The sequence below is a fragment of the Panthera onca genome, chromosome E1, assembly GCF_046562875.1.
Source record: "Panthera onca isolate mPanOnc1 chromosome E1, mPanOnc1 haplotype 2, whole genome shotgun sequence".
NCBI classification, from domain to species: Eukaryota; Metazoa; Chordata; class Mammalia; order Carnivora; family Felidae; genus Panthera; species Panthera onca.
Window position 1 is genome coordinate 15996823 of NC_138352.1, and position 23523 is coordinate 16020345.

Below are 23523 nucleotides of genomic sequence, written 5' to 3' on the forward strand. Positions count from 1 at the left end.
TGCCTTGGGGATGGCAGGAAACTCACCCCAACCACCTCCCTGGGAAATTGTCAGATATTGGTGACACAGAGAAGACCCTAAAAGCCTCCAGAGAACAGTTTCCACACAAACAGAATCAAAATGGCTTTACAACAATCAAAATAGCTTCAAATTTCTCAACACCAAATGAGCTGGAAAGCGCTAGAGCAGGAGCTTCTCCGTTGTGAAAGAACAGGACCTCATATCCAGCCTGGAATTCCATACCCTGCCAAACTATCAGTCAAGAATAAAAGACATTTGCAGATAGATGTGCAAGTGCCCAAATCTACAGGAATCCTGCCTCAAGGTGCAATGGGAAGGGCTTCACCAACTCAGAGAAAAAAGCTAGGAGGAGGGAGACGTGGAGGGGCAGATGCTTCTCCCAAGATGGCCACACAATCTCTCCCACCCCCTGCTCTTCTTCAATGACCTTGTGCATGCGTGTGCATAGGTGTGTGTGTGTGTGCCTGTGTGCACATGGCCACGTGTGTTTTGAAGTTCCCTCTCCAGGGCAGCAGGTCTCTTAACAGGGCTCGGGTTCTGGGTGGGGTTGGCCACGTTATCAGAACCCCCAGAGCAGTCTCTATCTCTGATGGCCACCAGGTGCCCTGATGAACAAGCCCAACAGGAGCAACGAGTATCGCTGGGTAGTGCCTGGGGCTGGATAGGATGTGGTCAAGACCCCTAGCCTTGTTTGGACAGTGTGAGACCTAGCCAGGACTGTGACCTGTGACCTGGGTCCCAGGGACAGTGGGCTCTACCCTAGACTATGTCCTCTAAGTCTCCTGCTGGGGCCTGGGCAGAGGGCCAGCGAGGGCTCCTGGAACCTCTGGCCGGGGGTGGGGGGGGGGGGTGGTGTCAGGCTCTACAGGGTGGGCCGCACCCCGGATTGTCGGGGCACCCTGACTGTGTGGACACATGCAGAGGGGCACCGCCCCCACTTTAGTCCCCCTCGGGAAGCTCTCTGTCTGCCCTCGCCCTCGGGCTGGGTCCGTTCCCCAACCGCTCGCTCGCGCGGACCTGACCGCACCCGCCACCCGCGCGCAAGGGTTGGACAGCCCGGGGCCCCGCAGGCCGCGAGAACCCGGCGCCGCCCCCGCGGAGAGCGAGCTCCGCCCCGGCTGGCGTCTGCGCTGTCCCCGTGCCTCCCGGCCCGAGTCCCCCCGCCCCATGGAGCAGCTGCTGCGAGCCGAGCTGCGTACCGCGACCCTGCGGGCCTTCGGGAGCCCCGGGGCCGGCTGCATCAGTGAGGGACGAGCCTACGACACGGATGCGGGCCCCGTTTTCGTCAAGGTCAACCACCGGACGCAGGTGCGGCCCCCCAGAAACCCCCTCCCCCGCGGCCTGAGCTGGAGCCTGGAGAGGGGAAGGGGTGGGGGTGGAGGGGCGCAGGTGCGGCCTGGCGTCACTGCGGGGGTCAGGAGCTGGCACCTGCCGGCAAGGAGGACTCAAGCGTTTTCTGCGGGACCCAGGGTTTTGTCAGCTGCAGGATTAATAATCCTGCGCCTGGAGGCACAGGAGTGTTGGTTTTAATTTCTCTACCATCAAGAATGGGGGAGGTGAGGCTTGGAGTCCTGGGATGCTTCTGCCTCTACCCTGGGTCCCAGCGCTGGGTTCCCTCTTCCACAGCCCGTGGGTCCAGCTCAACAGGTGGGAGGAGGCAGAGAGGAGGAGGCCAAGACTCGGTGAGGGACCGAGCGAGAGGCTCATGCTGTCTGCTCAGGGGCCTGTGCTTGTGTTGGGCCTGGTTAGTGCCTGCTTAAAGTGTTGCTGTTAAATAGACCGTATATGGAAAATAGTGACACTTTACAAATGGAGAAAGTTGGCCGTAGTCAGTGCCCCCAGCTGCTAAGGATGGCACTCCCTTGGCCCTAGTGGGGGCCTTCACTGAGGCCCCCAGTGCTCTGTGGGCCAGGCCCCTTTGAGGTGCAGCAGTGGTGGTGGGGGTAGGGGCTGTGGGTGGAAGGAATCCTCCCAGCCCCCCTGCAGCAGGGCCCACCTGGGATGGGTGAGAGGTCGGGATTGGTCCAGCAGCCCGGCTCTGTTAGCACAGGGAATTGTTAGGGAATTTCGTTTCAGAACCAATCGCTCTCAGAATAAGCCCCATGTACCGGGAAGCAGTTTTGGGTTCAGGGTTCATGTGGGGTCTGGAACCCTCCTACTGAAAGCTTCCCCATTTGCCCTTGAAACCCTCGGTGCTGGCACACAGTAGGCGAGCAGGTGACAGGTGAGGCCCTCAGGACACGGGCAGAATGCAGCCCAGGTATTCCCTGCCCCTGTATGTTTGGGGACTGCTGGATGCCCCCTGCGGGGCGCTAGCAACCCCTGCTTCACAATTCCAGGGCTGGGCTGACAGTTTGGAGGATGCCTTGCCTCGTTTTCCCCTCAGAGACTTTGAATTGAAGGATGGGGTTCTTTTCCTGCGTGGCATTAGATGCTTTGGCCTCATGAGGAATAATTCTATAGGCAGAGGTGTTCAGAAGCATGCTTTCTGTCGCGTACCCGGGGTGAGTGTTCACCTCGTTTAAAATTGGGGCATTTGTGGGAAATATTTTAGAAGTAGGACAGCCCTTGGGTCCCAATGGAGGCTGTTCTGCTGCTCCTGGGGCGGCCTGTCTTCTTCCTCGGTGGGGTGTGAGCCTCCTTCCTGCCCCCCCAGGCCCCGCTGGGTGCTTATCTCTGGGGAGAGGCCCTGGACCCAAGCCAGGTCCAGCTGACCTCTCTGCCCCGAATTCTTGCCCAAAATGTGTGTCCCAGTCCCTTTGGCATGCCACCCCACCCTGCCCTTGCGGTTCCTCCTCTCCTGTGATCGCTGGAGGCAGTGAGGTGGGCAGGAAACTTGGAAGGGCACCCATGCCCAGCTCCAGACGCTCCACTGATCCACACTCCAAGGCACCCTACAGATAACCCCTAGCACCCCACTGCATCTCACAGCACCACCCAGACCCTCTGCAGCACCCCCACAGTCCCCTGAGGTACCTTACAACCTCTGTGGCACCTGGCAGCATCCTGCAGTACCCCACTGTGCCCCCAGGCACCCCCGACACTCCCACCGTGCCTCTACAGCCACCCCGACACTCCTACTGTACTCCCCAGGCACCCCCAACACTCCCACTGTACCCCCTGGCCCCCCGACACTCCCACCATGCCCCTACAGCCCCCCCAACACTCCTACTGTACTCCCCAGTCACCCCAACACTCCCACTGTACCCCGAGGCACCCCCGACACTCCCACTGTACTCCCCACGCACCCCCGACACTCCCATCGTGTCCCAAACACCCCTGACACCCCCACCGTGCCCCCAGGCACCCCGATACTCCCACCGTACCCCCAGGCACCCCCGACACTCCCACTGTACCTCCATAGCACCTCCAACACTCCCACTGTACCCCCCAGACACCCCCAGCATTCCTACTGTACCCTCACAGCACTCCTGTCACTCCCACTGTACCCCCAGGCACCTCTGACACTCCCAGCATGCCCCCCATACCCTGATACTCCCACCGTATCCCCAGGCACCCCAACATTCCCACCATGCTCTCACACACTCCCAACACTCCCAGCGTGCCCCCAGGTACCCCGACACTCACACTGTGCTCCCACAGCACCCCTGACACTCCCACTGTACTCCCCAGGCACCCCGACATTCCCATCGTACCCCGGGCATCCCTGACACTCCCACCATGACCCCGGGCACCCCCGACACTCCCACTGTACCTCCACAGCACCCCCGACACTCCCACTGTGACCCCACAGCACACCCTGGCCCCCAGTAGCACCCCCAGCACCTCCAGAACCTCCCCTGCACCTGTGCTTCCTCACCTCTGGGAGCAAGCACCCAGGGCAGGGGCACCAGCATCCTGTCCGCCCCAAGCCCCAGGCACAGCCTCACCCTTGGATCCCATTTCTATCTGAAGGGGGCCATGTTGCACCCCATTCTCTGAGGGGCTGATGTCTTGCTCTCCAGCTAGCTTTCAGTAACTGTAGGTCCTGGGTGCTTGTGACCCCACTTGGTGGCTTCTGTCCAGGGCTGCAGGGGCCCCTCGGAGCTCATGGCAGTGTTCTGGATGCAGGCCCGGCAGATGTTCCAGGGAGAGATGGCCAGCCTGGAGGCCCTCCAGGCCACAGGCCTGGTTCGGGTACCACGGCCAATCAAGGTGATTGACCTGCCGGGAGGAGGGGCTGCCTTTGTGATGGAGCATCTGAAGATGAGGAGCTTGAGCAGGTGAGTGTGCATGTGTGTGCGCGTGTGCATGTGTGCGTGTGCGTGTGTGAGTGCGTGAGATTGTGAGATCACGAGATGGAGGGAGAGGGAGTGAGGGAGAGAGGGAGGGGGAGGACAGAGGGATGGGGAGGGAGAGAGGGGGAGGACAGAGGGCAAGGGAGGGAGAGGGGGGAAGGGAGAGAAAGAGAAAAGGAGAGGGAGGGAAAGGGAAAGAGGGAGAGGGAGATGGAGAGAGGAAAAGAGGGAGGGAGAGAGTGAGACAGAGAGAGGGAGGAGGAGAAAGAGGGAGAGAGGAAAAGGGGGAGGGAGAGGGAGAGAGGGAGGGAGGGAGGGGGACGAGAGAGGGAAGGGGAACAGGCTCTTGCTGAGCTGCCAGTGTGGCTCATCAGAGGCAGGGCCAGGAATCCTACCCCTGCCCCCGGGTTCTTGACAGAGACAAGGAGTTCTTGCTTTCTGTGTGTTTTGGCTCCAATGAATCAGCATCAAATTAGCGTGTTGGAACCATCCCTGGCCTCATGCTTTAGAATGCACTCATGTTAGCTCAAACCGGGCCCAGTGAGGTTGATCTAGTAATTATCCGAAGTCCTGAAATTTTTTTCTAATTACTAGAGTTACGTGTATTTTGCGGTGCCTGGGTGGCTCAGTTGGTTAAGTGTCCAACTTTGGCTCAGGTCATGATCTCACTGTAAGTGGGTTTGAGCCCTATGTTGGGCTCTGTGCTGACAGCTCAGAGCTTGGAACCTGCTTCAGATTCTGTGTCTCCCCCTCTCTCTGCCCCTCCTCCCCCAAAATAAATAAACATAAAAAATAAAAGTTATGCAGAGGCGCCTGAGTGGCTCAGCCGGTTAAGTGTTCAACTTAGGCTCAGGTCACGATCTCACCATTCCCGAGTTTGAGCCCCGTGTCGGGCTCTGTGCTGACAGCTTGGAGCCTGGAGCCTGCTTCGGATTCTGTGTCTCCCCCTTTCTCTGCCCCTCCCCTGCTTGTGCTCTATCTCTGTCTCTTAAAAATAAATAAATGTTAAAAAAAAGTTGTGTGTATTTTGTTTAAAAAAGGTGGAAAACAAGAACTCACATAAAGAAGACATAAAACCACCTGCAGCTCCATCAGCAAAGAATGGCCCATGCCCATCATGGTGCATGAATAGCATCTCAGTCTGTTTTTTTTAAGTTTATTTATTTATTTTGAGAGAGAGATAGCTTGCACTTGAGTGAGGGAGGGGCAGAGAAAGAATCCCAAGCAGGCTCCACACTGTCAGTGCAGAGCCTGATGTGGGGCTCGATCCCATGAACTGTGAAATTATGACCTGAGCCAAAATCAAGAGTTGGACGTTTAATGGACTGAGCCACCCAGGTGCCCCTCAACCTGTCTTTTTTTTTTTTTTTTTTTTTTAACGTTTATTTATTTTTGAGACAGAGAGAGACACAGCATGAACGGGGGAGGGGCAGAGAGAGAGGGAGACACAGAATCGGAAGCAAGCTCCAGGCTCTGAGCCATCAGCCCAGAGCCCGACGCGGGGCCCGAACTCGCGGACCGCGAGATCGTGACCTGAGCTGAAGTCGGACGCTCAACCGCTCAACCGACTGAGCCACCCAGGCGCCCCTCAACCTGTCTTTTATATGTGATTTACGTTTGTTTTTTTACAAACCTTCCGAGCTGGTCTTTCCTTAATGTAAGTTTTTAAAAATTTTTTTTTTTCAACGTTTTTTATTTATTTTTGGGACAGAGAGAGACAGAGCATGAACGGGGGAGGGGCAGAGAGAGAGGGAGACACAGAATCAGAAACAGGCTCCAGGCTCCGAGCCATCAGCCCAGAGCCTGACGCGGGGCTCGAACTCACGGACCGCGAGATCGTGACCTGGCTGAAGTCGGACGCTTAACCGACTGCGCCACCCAGGCGCCCCTTTTTTTATTTTTTATTTTTTTTAAAATTTTTTTTTTTTTTTTTTTTTTTTTTTTAATGTAAGTTTTTAAACCTTTGCTCCTGTTCCCAGCGCCTCCTAAGGCTTCTGTTGACAGACAGACACACACACACACACACACACACACACACACACACGCCCCCTGCGCTTGTGATTTTATACTATCCTGTTTTTCAGAAAAGGTCATGGCCTACAGTTCATTTTTCCCTTTTTAAAGAATGGAGAGTAGTTTTTAAGGTATTTAAAACATTTCTCAGAGTGGAGCCTTCTAACTGGTTGTGGTTATTTCTTGTTTTAATTGCTTGCATTTCCTGTATCCTCAGTCAGGCATCAAAACTCGGAGACCAGATGGCAGATTTGCACCTTTACAACCAGAAGCTCAGGGATAAGTCGAAGGAGGAGGAGAACACAGTGGGTACGTTGTGGCCCCTGACGCAGGTGTATCTACCCCGGGGTGGCGCTTGTGGCGATGCGTACCGACTTCCCTTGTGCTGCGTGTGAAGATGAGATTGTTAAATGGGGACTCTGATGGCACTGACGAGTGGGTGGGGTTGGACCCCGGTTACTCCCAGCCCTGTTGTCCAGCACGCCTGAGGCAGGAGGGCCCTGGCGCTCCTCAGACTGTCCCCGTTTGAGCAGTGCAGCCCAGGCCTCTCCCTCTGCTGAGGGGGCTCTGCTGAGGTCTGGCATTGAAGGGGAGGACAACAGCTCTTTCTGTTGACAGGCCGGAGGACTGAGCGTGCTGAGCCCCAGTATGTGAGCAAGTTTGGCTTCCACACGGTGACATGCTGTGGCTTCATCCCTCAGGTGAGAGCCTGGGGGAGGACGTCCCTGCTTAGCTGATGACCATTCCCAGTGCCCCAGTGCTGGTTGCCTTGTCCCTTGTAGGTGACAGGGTGGAAGATGATTGTCTGATTTCTGAACGCGGGGTGTGAACTGGGGTGTCTGGGAGAGGAGGGCAGACCCCTGAGCTGAGCTTGGCGGAGGTGGGAAGCTGTGGGCTGGGTGGAAGAGCATCTAAGCAGAGGGAACAGCAGGTGCAAAGGCCTTTCTGCAGAGGGTTGTGTGATGAGTGTGGGGACTGGAGTGGGTGGCAGTGAGGCAGCAGGTGAGGTCAGGGATTAAGTCCTGGCCTTTGTAATTCTCATGACATAAACTCCATTATTTTAAAATGTACGATTTAGTGGTTGTTAGTATATTGACAATGTTGTGCAGCCATCACCACTGTCTCATTACAGAATATTTTCATCGCCCCCAAAATAAATCACATGCTAATTAGCAGTCACCCCCATTCCCCCTGCCCTTGGCCTCTGATAACCACTCACCTCCTTCTGTCTCAGTGGCTTTGCTCATTCTGGACATTTCATGTAGTGGAATCATCCAGTAGGTAGCCGTTTGTCCCTCTCTGTCTCTCCCGTGTGGGCAGACGGCGAGCCTCCCAGGTGGATGTCATGTGGGTAAGATCATTATGAAGCCTGAGCCAGATTTTGCGATCCCAGACAGGGGGAAGCCCTCACATCTGGGGTCCCTAGAACTCCACACACACAGTGCTTTACCAGGCTGGTTGGGACTCCCTGGATCTCTGGTGAAGCCAGCTCCCCTGGGGCCTACACATCTGCCTGGGGCTGGTGGCCCACACAGTTGTACTGGTCCCAGGCAGGTGTGGCTGAATGTGGTCTGGTGTCCTGCTTCAGATGCTGAGTTTAAGAGCTGTTGTGGGCTCTCCAAAGACTCAGTTGACCTTGCCCAGTGACTTTTCAAGAACCAAGGAGGGTCGCCTGGGTGGCTCAGTCGGTTAAGCGTCTGACTTAGGCTCAGGTCATGATCTCACCGCTCCTGAGTGAGTTCGAGCCCCACGTGGGGCTCTGTGCTGACAGCTCAGAGCTTGTTGCTGCTTCGGATTCTGTGACTCCCTCTCTCTCTCTCTGCCCTTCCCCTGCTCATGCTCTGTCTCTCAAAAAATGAATAAATGTTAAAAAAAATAAAAATTAAAAAAAAAAAAAGAACCAAGGAATGAAATCATACACAGAGCCCCAGTCTGTGAAGTCAATGAGAATGGGGCTGGTCTCTTAGGGACACACGCGGCCCCTATGTCCCCCTTTAGACTCCAGGATCAGTGAACCTATTTAGCTCAGCTGCTACTGGCCAGGAAGGGGCCAGGGGCCTGGGAGGGGCCAGGGAGGGGCCTGGGAGGGGGTAAGGGGTGGGCAACAGGCCAGGGAGGGGGAAGGGGCCTGTGAGGAGCAAGGGGCGGGAAAGGGGCGGGCAAGGAGCTAGGGAGGGGCAAGGGGACTGGGAGGGGGAAGGGGCCTGGGAGGGGCAAGGGGCCGGGGAGGGGCCGGGGAGGGGCTGGAGAGGGGCAAGGGGCCAGGGAGGGGGAAGAGGCCTGGGAGGGGCTGGGGAGGGGCCAGGGAGGGGCAAGGGGCCTGGGAAGGGCCAGGGAGCGTCAAGGGGTCAGGAGAACACTTAGTCCACCTCTTCCTTCTGTGACAGATGGTCCTGGATGGAGCATCTGTCCCAGCCCAGAAATTGCAGGAGGGTCCTACTCCTTGGGAGGATGAGTGGGCCCTTAACTGCCCTTAACCAGACGCTTAACCAACGGAGCCACCAAGGCGCCCCAATATTTACCTAGTTTTGAGAGAGAGAGAGAGAGAGAGAGAGAGAGAGAGAGAGACAGTGTGTGAACAGGGGAGAGAGGCAGAGAGAGGGAGACAGAATCAGAAGCAGGCTCCAGGCCCTGAGCTGTCAGAACAGAGATTGACATGGGGCTCGAACTCACCAACCGTGAGATCATGACCTGAGCCAAAGTTGGACGCTTAACCAACTGAGCCACCCAGGTGCCTCAAACCACACACTTAAAGTGTACAAAGTGATAAGTTTTGGCATGCAGAGGTACCTGTGAACCAGTTCCCATGGTTGGGGTGCGTATATGCATCACCTGAAGCGTCCTCCTACCCTTCCCTGACCCTGGGCGCCATGGATCTGCTTTCTGTCACTGTAGGTAAATTTGTATTTCATAGAACTTAGTATAAATGGAATCATACACTACGTGCCTTTTTCTGGCTTCTTTCACTCAGTTTAATCATTTCATGATATTCATCTATGGTGTTGCAAGTGTTCAGAGTCCGTTCCTTCCTACCATGAACCAGTCTGTTTACCCATTTACCTGCTGACGGGCATCTGAGTAGTTTCCAGGTTTCGCTTCCACAAATAAAGCTGCTGAACCTTTGTGTACAAGAGTTTGTGTAGACACATGCTTCCATTTATCCTAGGTAATTGCCTAGGAGGGAAATGGCCAGGTCATATAGTAGGTTCACATTTAACTTTTTAAGAAAAATACTGCAGAAATACTTTCCCAAGTGATTGTACCATGTTACATTCCCACCAGCAGGGGGTGAGGGTTCCAGTTCCTCCACATCCTTGCCACTCTTGGTGGTTTCTGTTTAAAATTCAAGCTCTCCTGGTGAGTGTGCAGTGGTGTCTCACTGACGTTTTATTTCCCCTGATGGTTAATGATGTGGAACATCTGTTCATGAGCCTATTTGCCATATATTAGGGGTACAGAAATTTAGGATTATTACGTCCTCTTTATCAGTTAACTTGCTTTCCATTGTGAAATGACCTCCTTTATATTCTTTCCTCTGAAATCTACTCTGATATTAACATAGCCATTCCGGCTTTTCTTTTGACTAGTGTTAGCATGTATAAAGTGCATTTCTTGTACACAGCTTGGAATCAAGTCTTGCTTTATTTTTCCAACCTGTCTCTGCCCTTTAACTAGGGTATTTAGACCCTTTGCATTTAATGTACTTATTGATGTGGCTAGGGGTGAATCTGTCATTTTGCTGTTTGTTTTCTATTTGTCCTATCTGTTCTATGTTTCCCCTTTTCCTGTTCATCTGCCTTCTTTTGGACTATTTTTTTTTTTTAAATTTTTTTTTTTTCAACGTTTTTTATTTTTATTTTTGGGACAGAGAGAGACAGAGCATGAACGGGGGAGGGGCAGAGAGAGAGGGAGACACAGAATCGGAAACAGGCTCCAGGCTCCGAGCCATCAGCCCAGAGCCCGACGCGGGGCTCGAACTCACGGACCGTGAGATCGTGACCTGGCTGAAGTCGGACGCCCAACCGACTGCGCCACCCAGGCGCCCCTTTTTGGACTATTTTTAATGACTCCATCCTATCTCCTCTGTTGGCTAGCTGTAATATTTGTTGTGTTCTGTTAGTGGTTGTCCCGGGGTTTGGGCAGTCTCCATGTATAGCTGTCCTGTGAGCACCAGCTGCAGCAGCATCAGCCTTGGCCCCTTGTCGCCCAGGTGAATGAGTGGCAGGATGACTGGTCGACCTTCTTTGCCCGGCACCGTCTCCAAGCACAGCTGGACCTCATTGAAAAGGACTATGCTGACCGAGAGGCACGAGAACTGTGGTCACAACTACAGGTGGGTGCAGAGGCTATTCTCTGGGACAGGGGCTGTTCTTTTATGGGCTATCCTCCATATTTGTGTGGAGCCCTCTGGTAGAATGGAGCCATGGAGCAGAGCTGGTCAAGTGTGGACACATAAGTGCCTGACTATTGGCCTGATGGGGAAACTGGGAAGGGGAAGGTACCTGAGGGCATACTTGGCCCCTGAGTACAACTTTCACTGGCTAGGTCACCAAATACTTAACCTCAAACATAGATGCCTGGCCCATAAATTGTGGCATTTACTATTGCTTTCTTATCCACTCTTACCCTGTCCTTTTCTTCTTTTCCAAAGCACGAATGTCTCACCTCTTGGAGATGTGGCCAGCAGATGCCCCAGAGTGACTAGTTTAAAATATAACTCTCAAAATGTTAAAAACAGAATTTGTGTGTCATTCCAGGGTGAAATTTAACTCATTAATGAAATAACCCATAGCACTCGTAGTATACAGAACAGGTGCAGACATATGTGTTCTGTGAAATTAAAGAATGGTGGAGAAAGTTTGCTAAATTACCCCCCCCCCCCCAAAAAAAAACCCCTCCATTCAGGTTATACGGTTCACAGTCTACACGACCACATCCACTGAGGTCGCTATTGTATGGAAGTCATTAGGGCTGTGGAATTTCCAAACCTAAATTAGTAAATAGTACAATGATGTTGCATTCTCTTGGACTCAGTCGATCCCCTCATCTCTGGGCTTGGTAGACTGGGCTATGGTTGGACCCTGAACAAACATGAGGTCATCTCTGCCTTATTTCCAAGTATTGGGTGAAGAGGCTGTGGCTCATAGGCCCATGATGACTCTGTGTGCAATAATTATTTTCTTAGGTGAAGATCCCGGATCTGTTTTGTGGTCTAGAGATCGTCCCTGCCCTTCTTCATGGGGATCTCTGGTCAGGAAACGTGGCTGAGGATGACTCAGGGCCTATTGTTTATGACCCAGCTTCCTTCTATGGACATTCTGAATTTGAACTGGCAATTGCTTTGATGTTCGGGGGGTTTCCCAGATCTTTCTTCACTGCCTACCACCGGAAGATTCCCAAGGCTCCGGGGTTTGACAGGCGGCTCCTGCTCTATCAGCTCTTTAACTACCTGAACCACTGGAACCACTTTGGGCGGCAGTACAGGAGCCCGTCCCTGGGCACCATGAGGAAGCTTCTCAAGTAGCAGCCAGCCTGCATCCCCTGCCTCCCTGCTTAGTGAGTAACTCTGGGTGGCAACACCAGAGGTGGTTTCCGGGACTAATAAAGTCTGGCTGGGCTTCAGGGATGGAAGTGTGTGTGTGTTTGTTCACCTGTGTCTCCATCCTCCATGCAGTTGGGCTAGTTTGCAGAGGACCCGGAGCACCTGACAGATTTCCAACAGCCTCGTTATGTGTCATGATCCAGGGGGAATTTGGGTATTTTCATGATGTTATAGAAACACATCTGGGATGCGTTTAGGTGGATTTGCTTAGGTGGAAGTTGGAGAGTCCACATCTCCCTGTGGACTCAGGGCTCCTGTTTGTGCCTTAGGCAGAGTTGGAGACCAGGAGATGGGTCTCACCTCTTGAGCAGCACCTCTGGGGCTGAGTGGGGCTCTGAGTGCCCTCCCTACTGAGGCGGGGCAGATGGAAGGAAAGGCCCTGGATATCGTGGGGACCAGGCATTTGGACCGCAGCCACTGCCCAGCGCTGCTCCCACACTCCATTTTCCAGCTGGAGTGTTTTCTGTTGGATAAAAAGGGGGCGAGGGCAGGGGGAGAGCCTTGGTCAGTGGGTGTCCACTGTGGTCAGGTGGCTGGGGTGGCCAGTTGGTTGGAGATGCCGGGGCTGTCATCCGTGAAGGGAGGGCCCAGGGCAAGCTACATCAGGGTAGGGTCTGCGGGGCACTGGCCATTCACAGTGCGGGGCTGGAGACGAGACCACGCCTTTATTACTCCTTGCAAAATTACCAATTTCCCAGTGATAAGGGCGCCCAAATTTCTCTTTTCTGAGACTGTTTGTCCAGCGGGCCTCGCGGTCAGGAGACTGGTCCCATTGACAGGTGTGAGCCTGTTAAGACTTTCTAGAAAGAACACCCCGGAGGCATCCTTCCAGACAATTGACATTTCAAAACAGAAACTGCCTTTGTCGCAAAACTCAGGTTTGTGGGATGTGACAGTGCGACGGGGGGAGAGGGGGAGCCGGGCCCCACGTGGGGGATGGGGCCTGGTTCTCCTCCGGCTACTGGGGCCGCGACACCGCCGCCAAGCGCAGGCCACTGCGCCCACCCCCACTGCCACGGGTAGAGATTTTCCCTAACCAACGAGCTCAGACCCCGCCTTTGCGTTCGGACTCACCCCCCCCCCCGCCCCCACCCCGACCACACCCACAGGCTCCGTCCCCACCCCACCCACGGGCTCAGAGGCTTTCCCCCGACCCCACCTCGATCCCACCCACAGGCCCAGTCCCCATTCCCCCCGAGCTCAGATTTCCACCCCCTCCGCCCAACCTCACGAGCGAGCTCAGGCCCGGTTCCCCGCCCCGACCCCACCCCGCCCCGAGCTCAGACTGCCCCCACACCTCCCACCCACCCCACCCCACACCTCCCACCCACCCCACCCCACACCTCCCACCCACCCCACCCCACCCCACCCCAATCGAAGCACCACCTCAGACCCCGCCCTGCCTTCTCTCTGGCCCCGCCCCCAGGCCGCGCATCAGGCTCCGGTCCCCGGACTTCCCGGCTTCGCGGGATCCAGGCTCTCTTTCACGCGGGCCCCGCCCCACAAGGCCCGGCCCCGCCTCCTTGCGCACTATTTTGGCGGCCGGCGCGTCCCGTAGCGGGTCCGAGGCGCGAGGTCGGAGGTCGTGGGGCGGGGCCAGCGTCGGTAGCCGCCCCCTCTGCCTCAGCAGTAGTACCTCCGTCTGCATCAGCCGGCATCCCCCGTCCCGGTGCTCGGGCGGGGCCGAGCTTCCAGTCCACAGGCGCGGTCCGGAACAGCGAGGATGGCTCTGGGCGAGGAGCCGGCCGCGGGCGCGCCGGAGGACGGGGCGGAGGACGAGGCGCTGGCCCGCGGCGGCTTCCTCGAGTCGTTCTGCGAGAGCGCGGAGACGCGCGCGCTGCTCGCCCGCCTGCCGGCGGTGCTCGGCGACCGTGCGGCCCGGGAGGGCGCCCTGGAGCGGTTCCGAGGTGCGCGTGCGGCCCGGGGCCGGTGGCCTTCTGTACGCGCTCTCGGGCCGCAGCTGCTGCTTTCCCCGTGCGATGGTTGCCCCCTGCCGCGCACCTGTGGGAGCCGGGCGTGTGTGCTAGGGCGGCCTCACCTGGAGGCGCCGGGGCCGCGGGCCCTGCCTTTCCCGCCTGTCATCGGAGGGCGGGGTTGTGCAGGGTCCCGCGTGAGGACACCGGCGTGGACCTCGCCAGGGCGGCCCCGGCTCTCGGGGACGGCCGTGCGGACCGGGAGGGAGGGACAGGAGAAGCAGACGGGGACCAGCGCGCCGCAGACCACGGGATCTCCGACCCCACCCGGCGGGGTAGCGGCGGGCGGCGCAGCCCAGGCTCGGGGCACGGTGGGCGGTGGGTCGCGCGCGCGGTAGTTCCCCTTAAGGTGTCAGCTCTCCCAGCTTGCACCTTTGCAGCCGTCTCTCGGGAGCAGCTCGTGAGGGCTCCCTGGGCCCCACCGCTGGGCGGTCAGGCTTTTGTCGTCCAGGAAACCCACCTTCGCGGGCCCTTCTTGCTCACGAAGTTTCGGCGTGGGTTTGTGCTCTTGCTTTGTCAGGACGGCCCTCTGACTTTGAGAGAGGGGCAGCGTGGCGGCTGCCCTGACAAAGCATATGCTCTGGTGACACACCCCAGGGTTTTTACGTCCCGCTTGCCGCTCGGGCGTCTTGCCTCCTTGCTCTGAGGCTGTTTCTTTGGCCGTGAACCGGGGGTTCAAAAACAAGACCTTGTGCACACGACTGCCGAGGGGGTGAGGGCACGTCGGGGGGCCAGCGAAGGCCCTTTTTCCCCTCCTGGGAAGTTGTCACAGGTGCAGGTGTGTGGCAGGTGGCCGCGGGATCTGACAGCTGTGCCAGAGGCCGCTGGGGTCTGCGGGGTCGGGCGGGGGGGGGAGAAGTGGGTGCGGGGAGGTGTCTTGTCTGGTGAAGGGGAGGACTTGTGACTCGAGGAGGGAGCAAAGAAAGGTTCAGAGGAGGTGGGGGAACGGGCTCCAGAGGAAGGCGCTCCGCGCACGCGGGGAGGAGGGGCCGGCGGGTGGTGGTGGGGAGCCACCTAGGTGGCCTGTGCCCCAGGGGCTGCGCCGCGCGAGGCGGCGAGGGAAAGCGGGCATGTCTGCCCCAGCGAAGCTAACCCCCGTGTTTTCCTTCCTAGTGATCATGGACAAGTACCAGGAGCAGCCTCACCTGCTGGACCCACACCTCGGTGAGAACAGAGGCCGCTCCTCCTGCGGTGGGTCCTTCGGTCACACGTGTGTGCCCGCCGCCGCGGCGCCAGGACGCATTGCCCCAGTCTTGTTTGTTCTTCTCGGGGTCTCTGCACCCCTTGCTCGTAGTGTGAATTTTAATGTCTTCCAGGCACATTTTGTTAGCGCCCAGCCCTCTACGGGGATCACCGTCGAAGGGTGATGAGTTATCTGTGTAGATGCAGACACGGAGGCTCCGGCTTCCTTAACTCAATTTAAGGGCACTGACTTTTGTGTTTCTTTTGTTTTTCATTGTTTGTTTATTGCCATTTTATGTTTGTTTATTTTTGAGAGAGAGAGAAGGAGAGAGAGCGGGCATGAGTGGGGGAGGGAGGGAGAAAGGGAGACAGAGGGTCCAGGCAGGCGGTGCACTGTCAGCACAGAGCCTGACCTGGGGCTCGAAGTCGAGAACTGTGAGATCGCTCAGAGCCTGACCTGGGGCTCCAAGTCGAGAACTGTGAGATCCTGACCTGAGCGGGTGCCCCTTATTTTTGACTTGTTTCATCCTGATAACACTTTTTTTTATATGCAAAAGTAACACTTCTGGTGGTGAACTTAGGAAGGAGGAAGGTAGGAAAGGCAGCACGGGGTGGGGGCTGGGTGCCGGAGCCCCAGGCCAGGCTGCCTGGGTGTGCATCTCAGTGCAGCCCCTCAGCGGCTGTGGCCTGAGTTTCCCCACCTGTGGAATGGGGATTATTAGCACTACCTGTCCCACAGGGCTGTTGAAACTTTACACGTTACCGTGGGAGGCCTTGAGCGTCAGCTTTAGTGTACACATACGTGCCTTTGAAAAAGTGGGCTGGTGGTGTGCGTGCTGCTTTCCTCTTCAGGTAACCTTGAAGGTTTTGTGCAAGGTAAGCTTTCTGAGCGGTCCCCTGTCTCAGGCAGAAGAAATACGTTTCATCCTGGCTCGGTGAAGACAGAAGGCACGGTTCCCTCACCCACTGTTACCAAGTCCAAGTTTCTTTTTCAGGAGTCGTTTTTGCTGCTGAAAGTTTCTAGAACTTGATATTTCAGAGGTGTGTGACGTGCTCTGGGTCTTTTCTCTCATGCTGGTCAGCCTTAGGCTGAAGACTTGCATCCTTTGGCACAGGGGACTTCTGGTGTGGCGCTGGTCATTTGTCCGCTTCCGCTTTCTCTTTCTGGGGAGCCTGTGGACTGCATGTTGAGTTTCCAGGAGTGACCTTCTGGCCCCTTAGCTTTTCCCACATAGTTTTGCTTTTTAATCTTTGTTTTGCACGTGAAGATGTTCTTGAATTTATTTTGTCCACAGTTTTTACCATCTAAGGGCTCTTGTCCTTGGTTTGGTATTTTTGACAGTTGTCTTCTGGGTCGTGTTTTCTCTCTGGGGACTACATGGCTGGCTGCTGGGTGCTGTCGCACTGTGGGGGAGGGTCCCACTGTGGGCCTCCTAGCCCAGAGTGCCAACTCCCAGTTGAGTCAGGCTCTGACTGGCTGTTGTCAGCTGCTTCCTGGCTTCCTCTCTGACCTACTCTCTTCAGAGCATCTCTGTCCAGTAGAGAATTGGGTGATGATGGAATGTTCTAGATCTGTGCTATCTGGTAAAGTCACCAGTAGCCAGATGTGATTGCTGAGCACTTGACTGACATATGACTGAAGAACGTAATTTTATTTTATTTTTTGTTTATTTAAAAAATGTTTGTTTATTTTGAGAGAGCACGCAAGCTGTGAGGCAGAGGGGCAGAGGAGGGAGGGAGAGAGAATCCCGGGCAGGCTCTGTCCCATCAGCTCAGGGTCTGATGCAGGGCTTGATCTCAGGAACTGAACTGTGAGATCATGACCTGAGCCAAAATCAAGAGTCAGACGCTTAACCAACTGAGCTACCCAAGCACACCCCCTGAAGAACTGAATTTTAAATTTTATTTGACTTAGGGGCGCCCGGGTGGCTCAGTCTGTTAAGCGTCCAACTTCTGCTCAGGTCATGATCTCATGGTTCGTGGGTTCGAGCCCTGTGTCGGGCTCTCTGCTGACAGCTCAGAGCCTGGAGCCTCCTTTGGATTCTGCGTGTCCCTCTCTCTTTGCCCCTCCCCTGCTTGTGCACGCAACGCATGCGCGTTCTCTCTCTCTCGCTCTCTCTCTCTAATATAAACATTAAGAAAAAGTTTTTAAAAATTTTATTTGACAAAAAAGCAAACCCAAATGTGGCTAAATGGCTGTGGGGCCCATCACTCTAGGGAGGTAGACCTCTGGTCTTCTGCCCACGAGGGCAAGGGCTGGGGGACCTTAGAGCACTCATCCTGTTTGCGACCCTTCCTGCGTCCTGCGCTGGCCGGTTCCCGGCACCTCGGCTCTGCCTGCCGGGCTGCTTCGGTTACCACAGGTTTCCCTGCCACCGTCCAGTTTCCAAGTCACAGCTGACATCTCTTGGCTGTTGTTTCTTTTTCTTTTTTTCTTTGTGGGCTTGTATCTCTTTATTTCGTTTTCCCGGGACTTTGGGGGTGAGGGTTGCTGAGATAAGCATGTGGAATAATCTGCTTTTCTGGTTTCTGTTCTTGTGGAATGGCTGTGCTGGCTTTCAGAATCTCTGCGAGTCCAGTTCTGACTGTTCTCTGCCATTCTCTCCAGTTCACCTCTTTCCTCAGGCGTCAGCTTTTGTGCGTATTTTGGTCTTTTCATGTTACTATTTCTGTCCGTATTTAAGACCAAACGGATGTAGATGAGGGCTCCTCTGCTTCTTTTTTGTAAGTTGGAGTGTTTCCGGCTAGACCCATCCTGAATGAATTCTGTCAGGCAGCCCCATTTGGGGCAGTGTGGTGAGTGAATGAGCAGATTTTTTGTGGGAGCAGGTGAGTTGGTTGAGTTTTCTACTAATTGGGGATGTTCCAGATGCTGGGATGAAGCCTTTCCTTTATCTGGGGTGCTCACGTTTCCTCCGGAGAACGCTTCACTTGCCCTAAGTGGGTTGTTGAGTTTTGCTCTGGGATGAAAGCTGCTTGTGCTCATGAGGTGTAGCTCACACGCCGTCGAGTTCAGCCTCGTGTGCGCATACTTTGTTGGTTTTATTTTTTTATTTTTATTTTTATTAAAAAAATTTTTAATGTTTATTTACTTTTGAGAGAGACAGAGACAGAATGCAAGTGGGTTAGGGGCAGAGAGAGAGGGAGACCCAGAATCCAAAGCAGCCTCCAGGCTCCGAGCTGTCAGCACAGAGGCCGACGTGGGGCTCGAACCCACGAACCATGAGATCATGACCTGAGCCGAAGTCAGACTCTCAACGGACTGAGCCACCCAGGCGCCCCTACTTCATTGGTTTTAGTACATCACAGAGTCATGTAGCCATCACTACTAACTCCCTAATGTTTCATCACCCCCAGGAGAAGCCCATATCCATCAACGGTCCCCCCCACCCTCACTCTCCTGCCAGCCCCTGGCAACTGCTAATCTGTTTTCTGTCTGAATTTCTTATAAATGTTCATTGTGAGCATTTCATATAATGGAGTCAGACAATATGTCTTTTGTTGTTTCTTTTTATTTATTTATTTATTTATATTTATTTATTTATTTATTATTATTTTTTTCAATATATGAATTTTGTTTCTTTTTAAAGATTTTATTTTTAATTTAAAAATTTTTAATTTTATTTTTTTAATATTTCTTTTTTTAAATGTATGTTTATTTTTGAGAGAATGAGTGTGTGAGCAGGGGAGGGAGACACAGAATCTGAAGCAGGATCCATGCTCCCAGCTATCAGAGCAGATCCTAAAGTGGGGCTTAAACTCACAAACCATGAGATCATGATCTGAACAGAAGTGGACGCTTGACCAACTGAGCCACCCAAGTGCCCCTGATTTTTTTTTTTTGAATGTTTATTTATTCTTGAGAGAGAGAGAAAGACACAGAGTGTGAGTGGGGGAGGGTCAGAGAGAGAGAGAGAGAGAGAGAGAGAGGGAGACACAATCCGAAGCAGGCTCCAGGCTCTGAGCTGTCAGCACAGAGCCTGATGTGGGGCTCGAACTCACGAACCGTGAGATCATGGCCTGAGCTGAAGTTGGACGCTTACCCAACTGAGCCACCCAGGCGCCCCTGATTTTTTTTTTTTTTTAATGTTTTTATTTTTGAGAGACAGAGAGTGCATAGGTGCGAGAGGAGGTGGGGCAGAGAGAGGGGGACAGACGATCTGAAGCGGGCTCTGTGCTGACAGCAGAGAGCCCCATGTGGGGCTTGAACTCACAAGCCATGAGATCATGACCTGAGCCAAAGTCAGATGCTTAACCTCTTAACCGACTGAGCCACCCAGGCACCCTAGACAATAGGTCTTATGTGACTGGCTTCTTTAACTGGGTGTAATGTTTAAAGTTCGCTGTGCAATGAAATACTTTACTAGTTTTTCAGTTTCTTTGGGTTTTCTAAGCAGGTAAATAATTATATAGTCTGTAAGTAATGCTAGCTTGATCTCTTTATCTGTCGATATACACTTTCATTCTTCCTTTAAAGTGTTCAAAGTTACCTTTGATGAGATATAATTTACATGCAATAAAATGCACCCATCCTGGGGCGCCTGGGTGGCGCAGTCGGTTAAGCGTCCGACTTCAGCCAGGTCATGATCTCGCGGTGCGTGAGTTCGAGCCCCGCGTCAGGCTCTGGGCTGATGGCTCGGAGCCTGGAGCCTGTTTCCGATTCTGTGTTTCCCTCTCTCTCTGCCCCTCCCCCGTTCATGCTCTGTCTCTCTCTGTCCCAAAAATAAATAAAAAACGTTGAAAAAAAAAAAAAATGCACCCATCCTAAGTATACAGTTTGAGTTTTGACAAACGTATGTATCTCCACCACCATCAAGGTGTAGAACATTTCTGTCCTCCCATGAGGTTAAGTGAACTGTGTCCCTTTGCAGTTAGTTGCCCTCATCTTGGCCCTGGGCAACCACTGACCTACTTTACTCTCTGGCTTCTTTATGTTAAAATAGTATTCTTAAGGCTTCTCCATATTACATGTTTTAGTACTTTGCTCATTTTCTGTTGAACCACAATTTGTTTATCCTTTCACCCTGTTGATGGACATTTGGGTTGTCTCCAGTTTGGGGCTGTTATTAATGCTACTGTGACATTTGCAGACAGTCCTTTGGGCTGACATGTGTTTCCATTTCTATTGGATAAATCTGTAAGAGTGGAATTGTTGGGTGGTATAGTAAATATGTGTTTTTTATGATAAACTTTTATGATGAATTGCCATACTGTTTTCATAAAGGTGGTGCCATTTTACATTTCAACCAACAACCTATGAGAATTTCAGTTGCCCTACATCCTCATCATCACTTAGTATTGCCAGTCTTTCTGATTGTACCCTACGTTTTTGTGGGAATGTGGTGGTATATCACTACAGTTTTACTCTGCATTCCCTAGATGTGAGTTGCAGTCTTTTTTTTTTTTTTTTTTTTTTTTTTTTTAATTTTTTTTTCCAACGTTTTTTATTTATTTTTGGGACAGAGAGAGACAGAGCATGAACGGGGGAGGGGCAGAGAGAGAGAGGGAGACACAGAATCGGAAACAGGCTCCAGGCTCCGAGCCATCAGCCCAGCGCCTGACGCGGGGCTCAGAGCCTGACGCGGGGCTCGAACTCACGGACCGTGAGATCGTGACCTGGCTGAAGTCGGATGCTTAACCGACTGCGCCACCCAGGCGCCCCGAGTTGCAGTCTTTTATGTTGAGTAAGACTCACAGCCCAGCACAGGGTCTGTTTTGTTGAAAGTTCTTTGTGCACTTGAGAGGAATGTCTATTCAGCTGATGTTGGGTAGAGTGCCCTATAAGTGTCATTTAGGTAGGGTGATTCATACTGTTATATAGGCCTTTTATGTCCATATTGATTTTTTTTCACTTGTTCTGTCAGTTCCTGAGAGTACCGAAATCTCTAACTACGATGATAAATTTGTCTTTTTCCTTTCCGCTCTCTCAATTTGGCTCTGTAATTTGGCGTATGTGGTTATAGGAGTCTTGAGTCTTCATGACTAATTGATCCTTACATCATTATGAAATGTTCTGTTTATCTCTGTAATATTACATGTTTCAAAATATGCTTTGTCTGATACTGATATGGCTGCTCTGGCTTTTTTTTTTTAAGTTGAAAGAGAGAGCGTGCGCGCACATGCCAGCAGGGGAAGACGCAGAGAGAGAGAGGGCAAGAGAGAATCCCAGGCAGGCTCTATGCTGTCAGTGCCGAGCCCGATGTGGGGCTCGAAGTCATGAACTGTGTGATCATGACCTGAGCCAAAATCCCTGAGCCGAAATCAAGAGTCGGATGCTTAACCGACTGAGCCACCCAGGCACCCCTGCTCGGGCTTTCTTATAATTCGTGATTGTTTGGCATGGCTTTTCTTCCTATTAACATTTAAAAAAAAAATTAAAAAATTTTTTTTTAGAGAGAAGTGGGGGAGAGAGGCAAAGGGGCAGGATGGGGGGTGGAGAGAGAAAGAGAATCTTTTTTTTTTTGAGAAAGAGAGAGCGAGTGAGCAGGCAGTGGGGAAGGACAGAGAGAGGAGACACAAAATTGGAAGCAGGCTCCAGGCTCTGAGCTGTCAGCACAGAGCTCTATGGGGGGCTCAAACTCACAAGCTGTGAGATCATGACCTGAGCTGAAGTCAGGCACTTAACCCACTGAGCCACCCAGGTGCCCTGGGAGAGAGAATCTTAAGCAGGCTCCATGCTCAGTGCAGAGCCTGACACAGGGCTCACTTCCACGACCCTGGGATCATGACCTGACCCAAAATCAAGAGTTGGACACTTAAACGACTGAGCTACCAGGCACCCCATCCCCCTTTAACTCAGTGCTTCTTGGTAGTTGTTCTTACCTGGCCTTGTGGAAGACTTGAGGGGACCTCTGTAGATGACTGGAGCTCATTCTCTGCATTCCTTTCTCTTCGTTACCCTGTCCTGTGGATGTTAGCGGGCTTAGCCTCCTTGAACCTCTGTCTCTGCTCTGCGTCCCCACTCCCTGTACTGAGTTCTGCATGTCACCTCCTGGCAGACAGCCTGGGCAGCTGTGGATCCCAGTCCGTTTGTTTCCTTGAACTGCCTGTTCCAGTATCGCTGAATGTATATTTGTCATATATTTGTCTAGTTTTCTAATTTTTGGTGGTAGAGCAATTCTGTATGAGTTATTCCTTTATAACTGGAAGCAGAAATCTTTTATTCTGCCTTATTACATTGGCTAGAATGTGATTATCACTAAATCATAGTAGTTGTAGGAGGTATCTTCTATAAAACACAATAGTAGATGTTGGTTTGACATAGAATAATTCTTAAATATAAGAATATTTCTCTTGCATTAAAATTCAGAAATTTTTAAAAATGTTTACTTAATTTACTTTTGAAAGAGAGCTTACGCGCATGCTTGTGTGTACTCGTACAAGTTGGGGAGGGGCAGGGAGGGAGACATAGAATCTGAATCAGGCTCCAGGCTCTCAGCTGTCAGCACATGGCCTGACATGGGGCCCAAACCCACTAATCGTGAGATCATGACCTGAGCTGAACTTGGATGCTTAACCAACTGAACCACCCAGGCACTCCTCTAATCTTATTTTAAGTAGACTTTACATCCAGTGTGGAGCCCTTCTGCATTTTAAAAGCAAGGATGAATGTTGTGAATATTGTATTCATTCTGTGCCCTTTTAGAAACTGTTAAGATAAAAATGTTTTTCAGGGCTCCTGGGTGGCTCAGTTGAGCATCTGACTCTTGATTTTGGCTCAGGTCATGATCCCAGGGTCATGGGATTGAGCCCCACGGCAGGCTCTGTGCTGATCCTGGAGTCTCCTTAAGATTCTCTCTCTTCCTCTCACTCCCTTTCTCCCTCACCGCCACCCATGCTTGCCTGTGTGCTGTCTCTCTAAAAAAAAAAATAAAAAATTAAAAAAAAATGTTTTTCTTCTTTTGCTCTATTGATACTCGGATTACACAAGTTTACTAATACTGAACCACTCTTACATTTGTAAATCTGTTTTTTCTTCTGGCATTTTATTTCAATATCATACTAATGTTTAATTTTGTGGTAAATATTTTACGTATATTTTTTTCCTAGAATGGATGATGAACTTGTTGTTGGATATAGTACAAGATAAGACATCTCCAGCTGACCTCATACATCTGGCTTTTAAATTTCTTTACATCATCACCAAGGTAACATTTACGTAGCACTTTATAGCGGACAGAATACTTATGTACTTGGTTCAGAAATTACCTTCCAAATGTTATTTTTCAGGAAAGATGGTTCTCACACATAAATTTTGGGTTTCATTTTTTTTTTTTTTTTACCACATCTGGGGAATCAGATGTTAGTGATAGTGGTTCTGGGGTCCTTTGGCTGAAACCACGTCTGAGATATTTAGCGTCTCGCAGTTGAATAGATCAAGCACTACCTAGGTAGAAAGGACATGGAGGGGCAGAGAGGAGGGGGAAGGGGAGAGAGAGCCAACTAATTCAGAAAGTTTCTTACAAGGAGAAAGCGGGCAAGCGTGGTGAAAATG

At 52.6% G+C, this 23523-nt stretch overlaps 2 protein-coding genes across 2 annotated transcripts in view; both read left to right on the top strand.

The window, feature by feature from the left end:
* The first annotated feature begins 1146 nt into the window (after positions 1–1146).
* FN3K (fructosamine 3 kinase) lies at positions 1147–11903 on the top strand. The gene is made up of 6 exons (XM_060645044.3): positions 1147–1329; positions 4093–4244; positions 6490–6581; positions 6891–6973; positions 10483–10605; positions 11458–11903. Exons 1-6 carry the CDS (start codon positions 1189–1191, stop codon positions 11794–11796), a joined length of 930 nt encoding a protein of 309 aa, XP_060501027.1. The 5' UTR covers positions 1147–1188; the 3' UTR covers positions 11797–11903.
* Positions 11904–13453: 1550 nt separating this feature from the next.
* Positions 13454–23523, top strand: part of TBCD (tubulin folding cofactor D) — a 161289-nt gene continuing 151219 nt past the window's right edge. The window contains exons 1-3 of the mRNA XM_078437956.2: positions 13454–13781; positions 14961–15011; positions 23079–23176. Of these exons, the coding sequence (XP_078294082.1) occupies positions 13598–13781; positions 14961–15011; positions 23079–23176 (333 nt within the window). The 5' untranslated portion in view covers positions 13454–13597. The remainder of the gene's footprint in view (positions 13782–14960; positions 15012–23078; positions 23177–23523) is intronic.

What these genes read in the sequence shown, in the direction of transcription:
- FN3K (XM_060645044.3), top strand. Translation starts at nt 1,189, where the DNA reads ATGGAGCAGCTGCTGCGAGCCGAGCTGCGTACCGCGACCCTGCGGGCC. An exon ending in AAGATGAGGAGCTTGAGCAG is followed by an intron (nt 4,245 to 6,489) that starts GTGAGTGTGCAT and finishes CTGTATCCTCAG; the next exon opens with TCAGGCATCAAAACTCGGAG. An exon ending in GGAGGAGGAGAACACAGTGG is followed by an intron (nt 6,582 to 6,890) that starts GTACGTTGTGGC and finishes TTCTGTTGACAG; the next exon opens with GCCGGAGGACTGAGCGTGCT.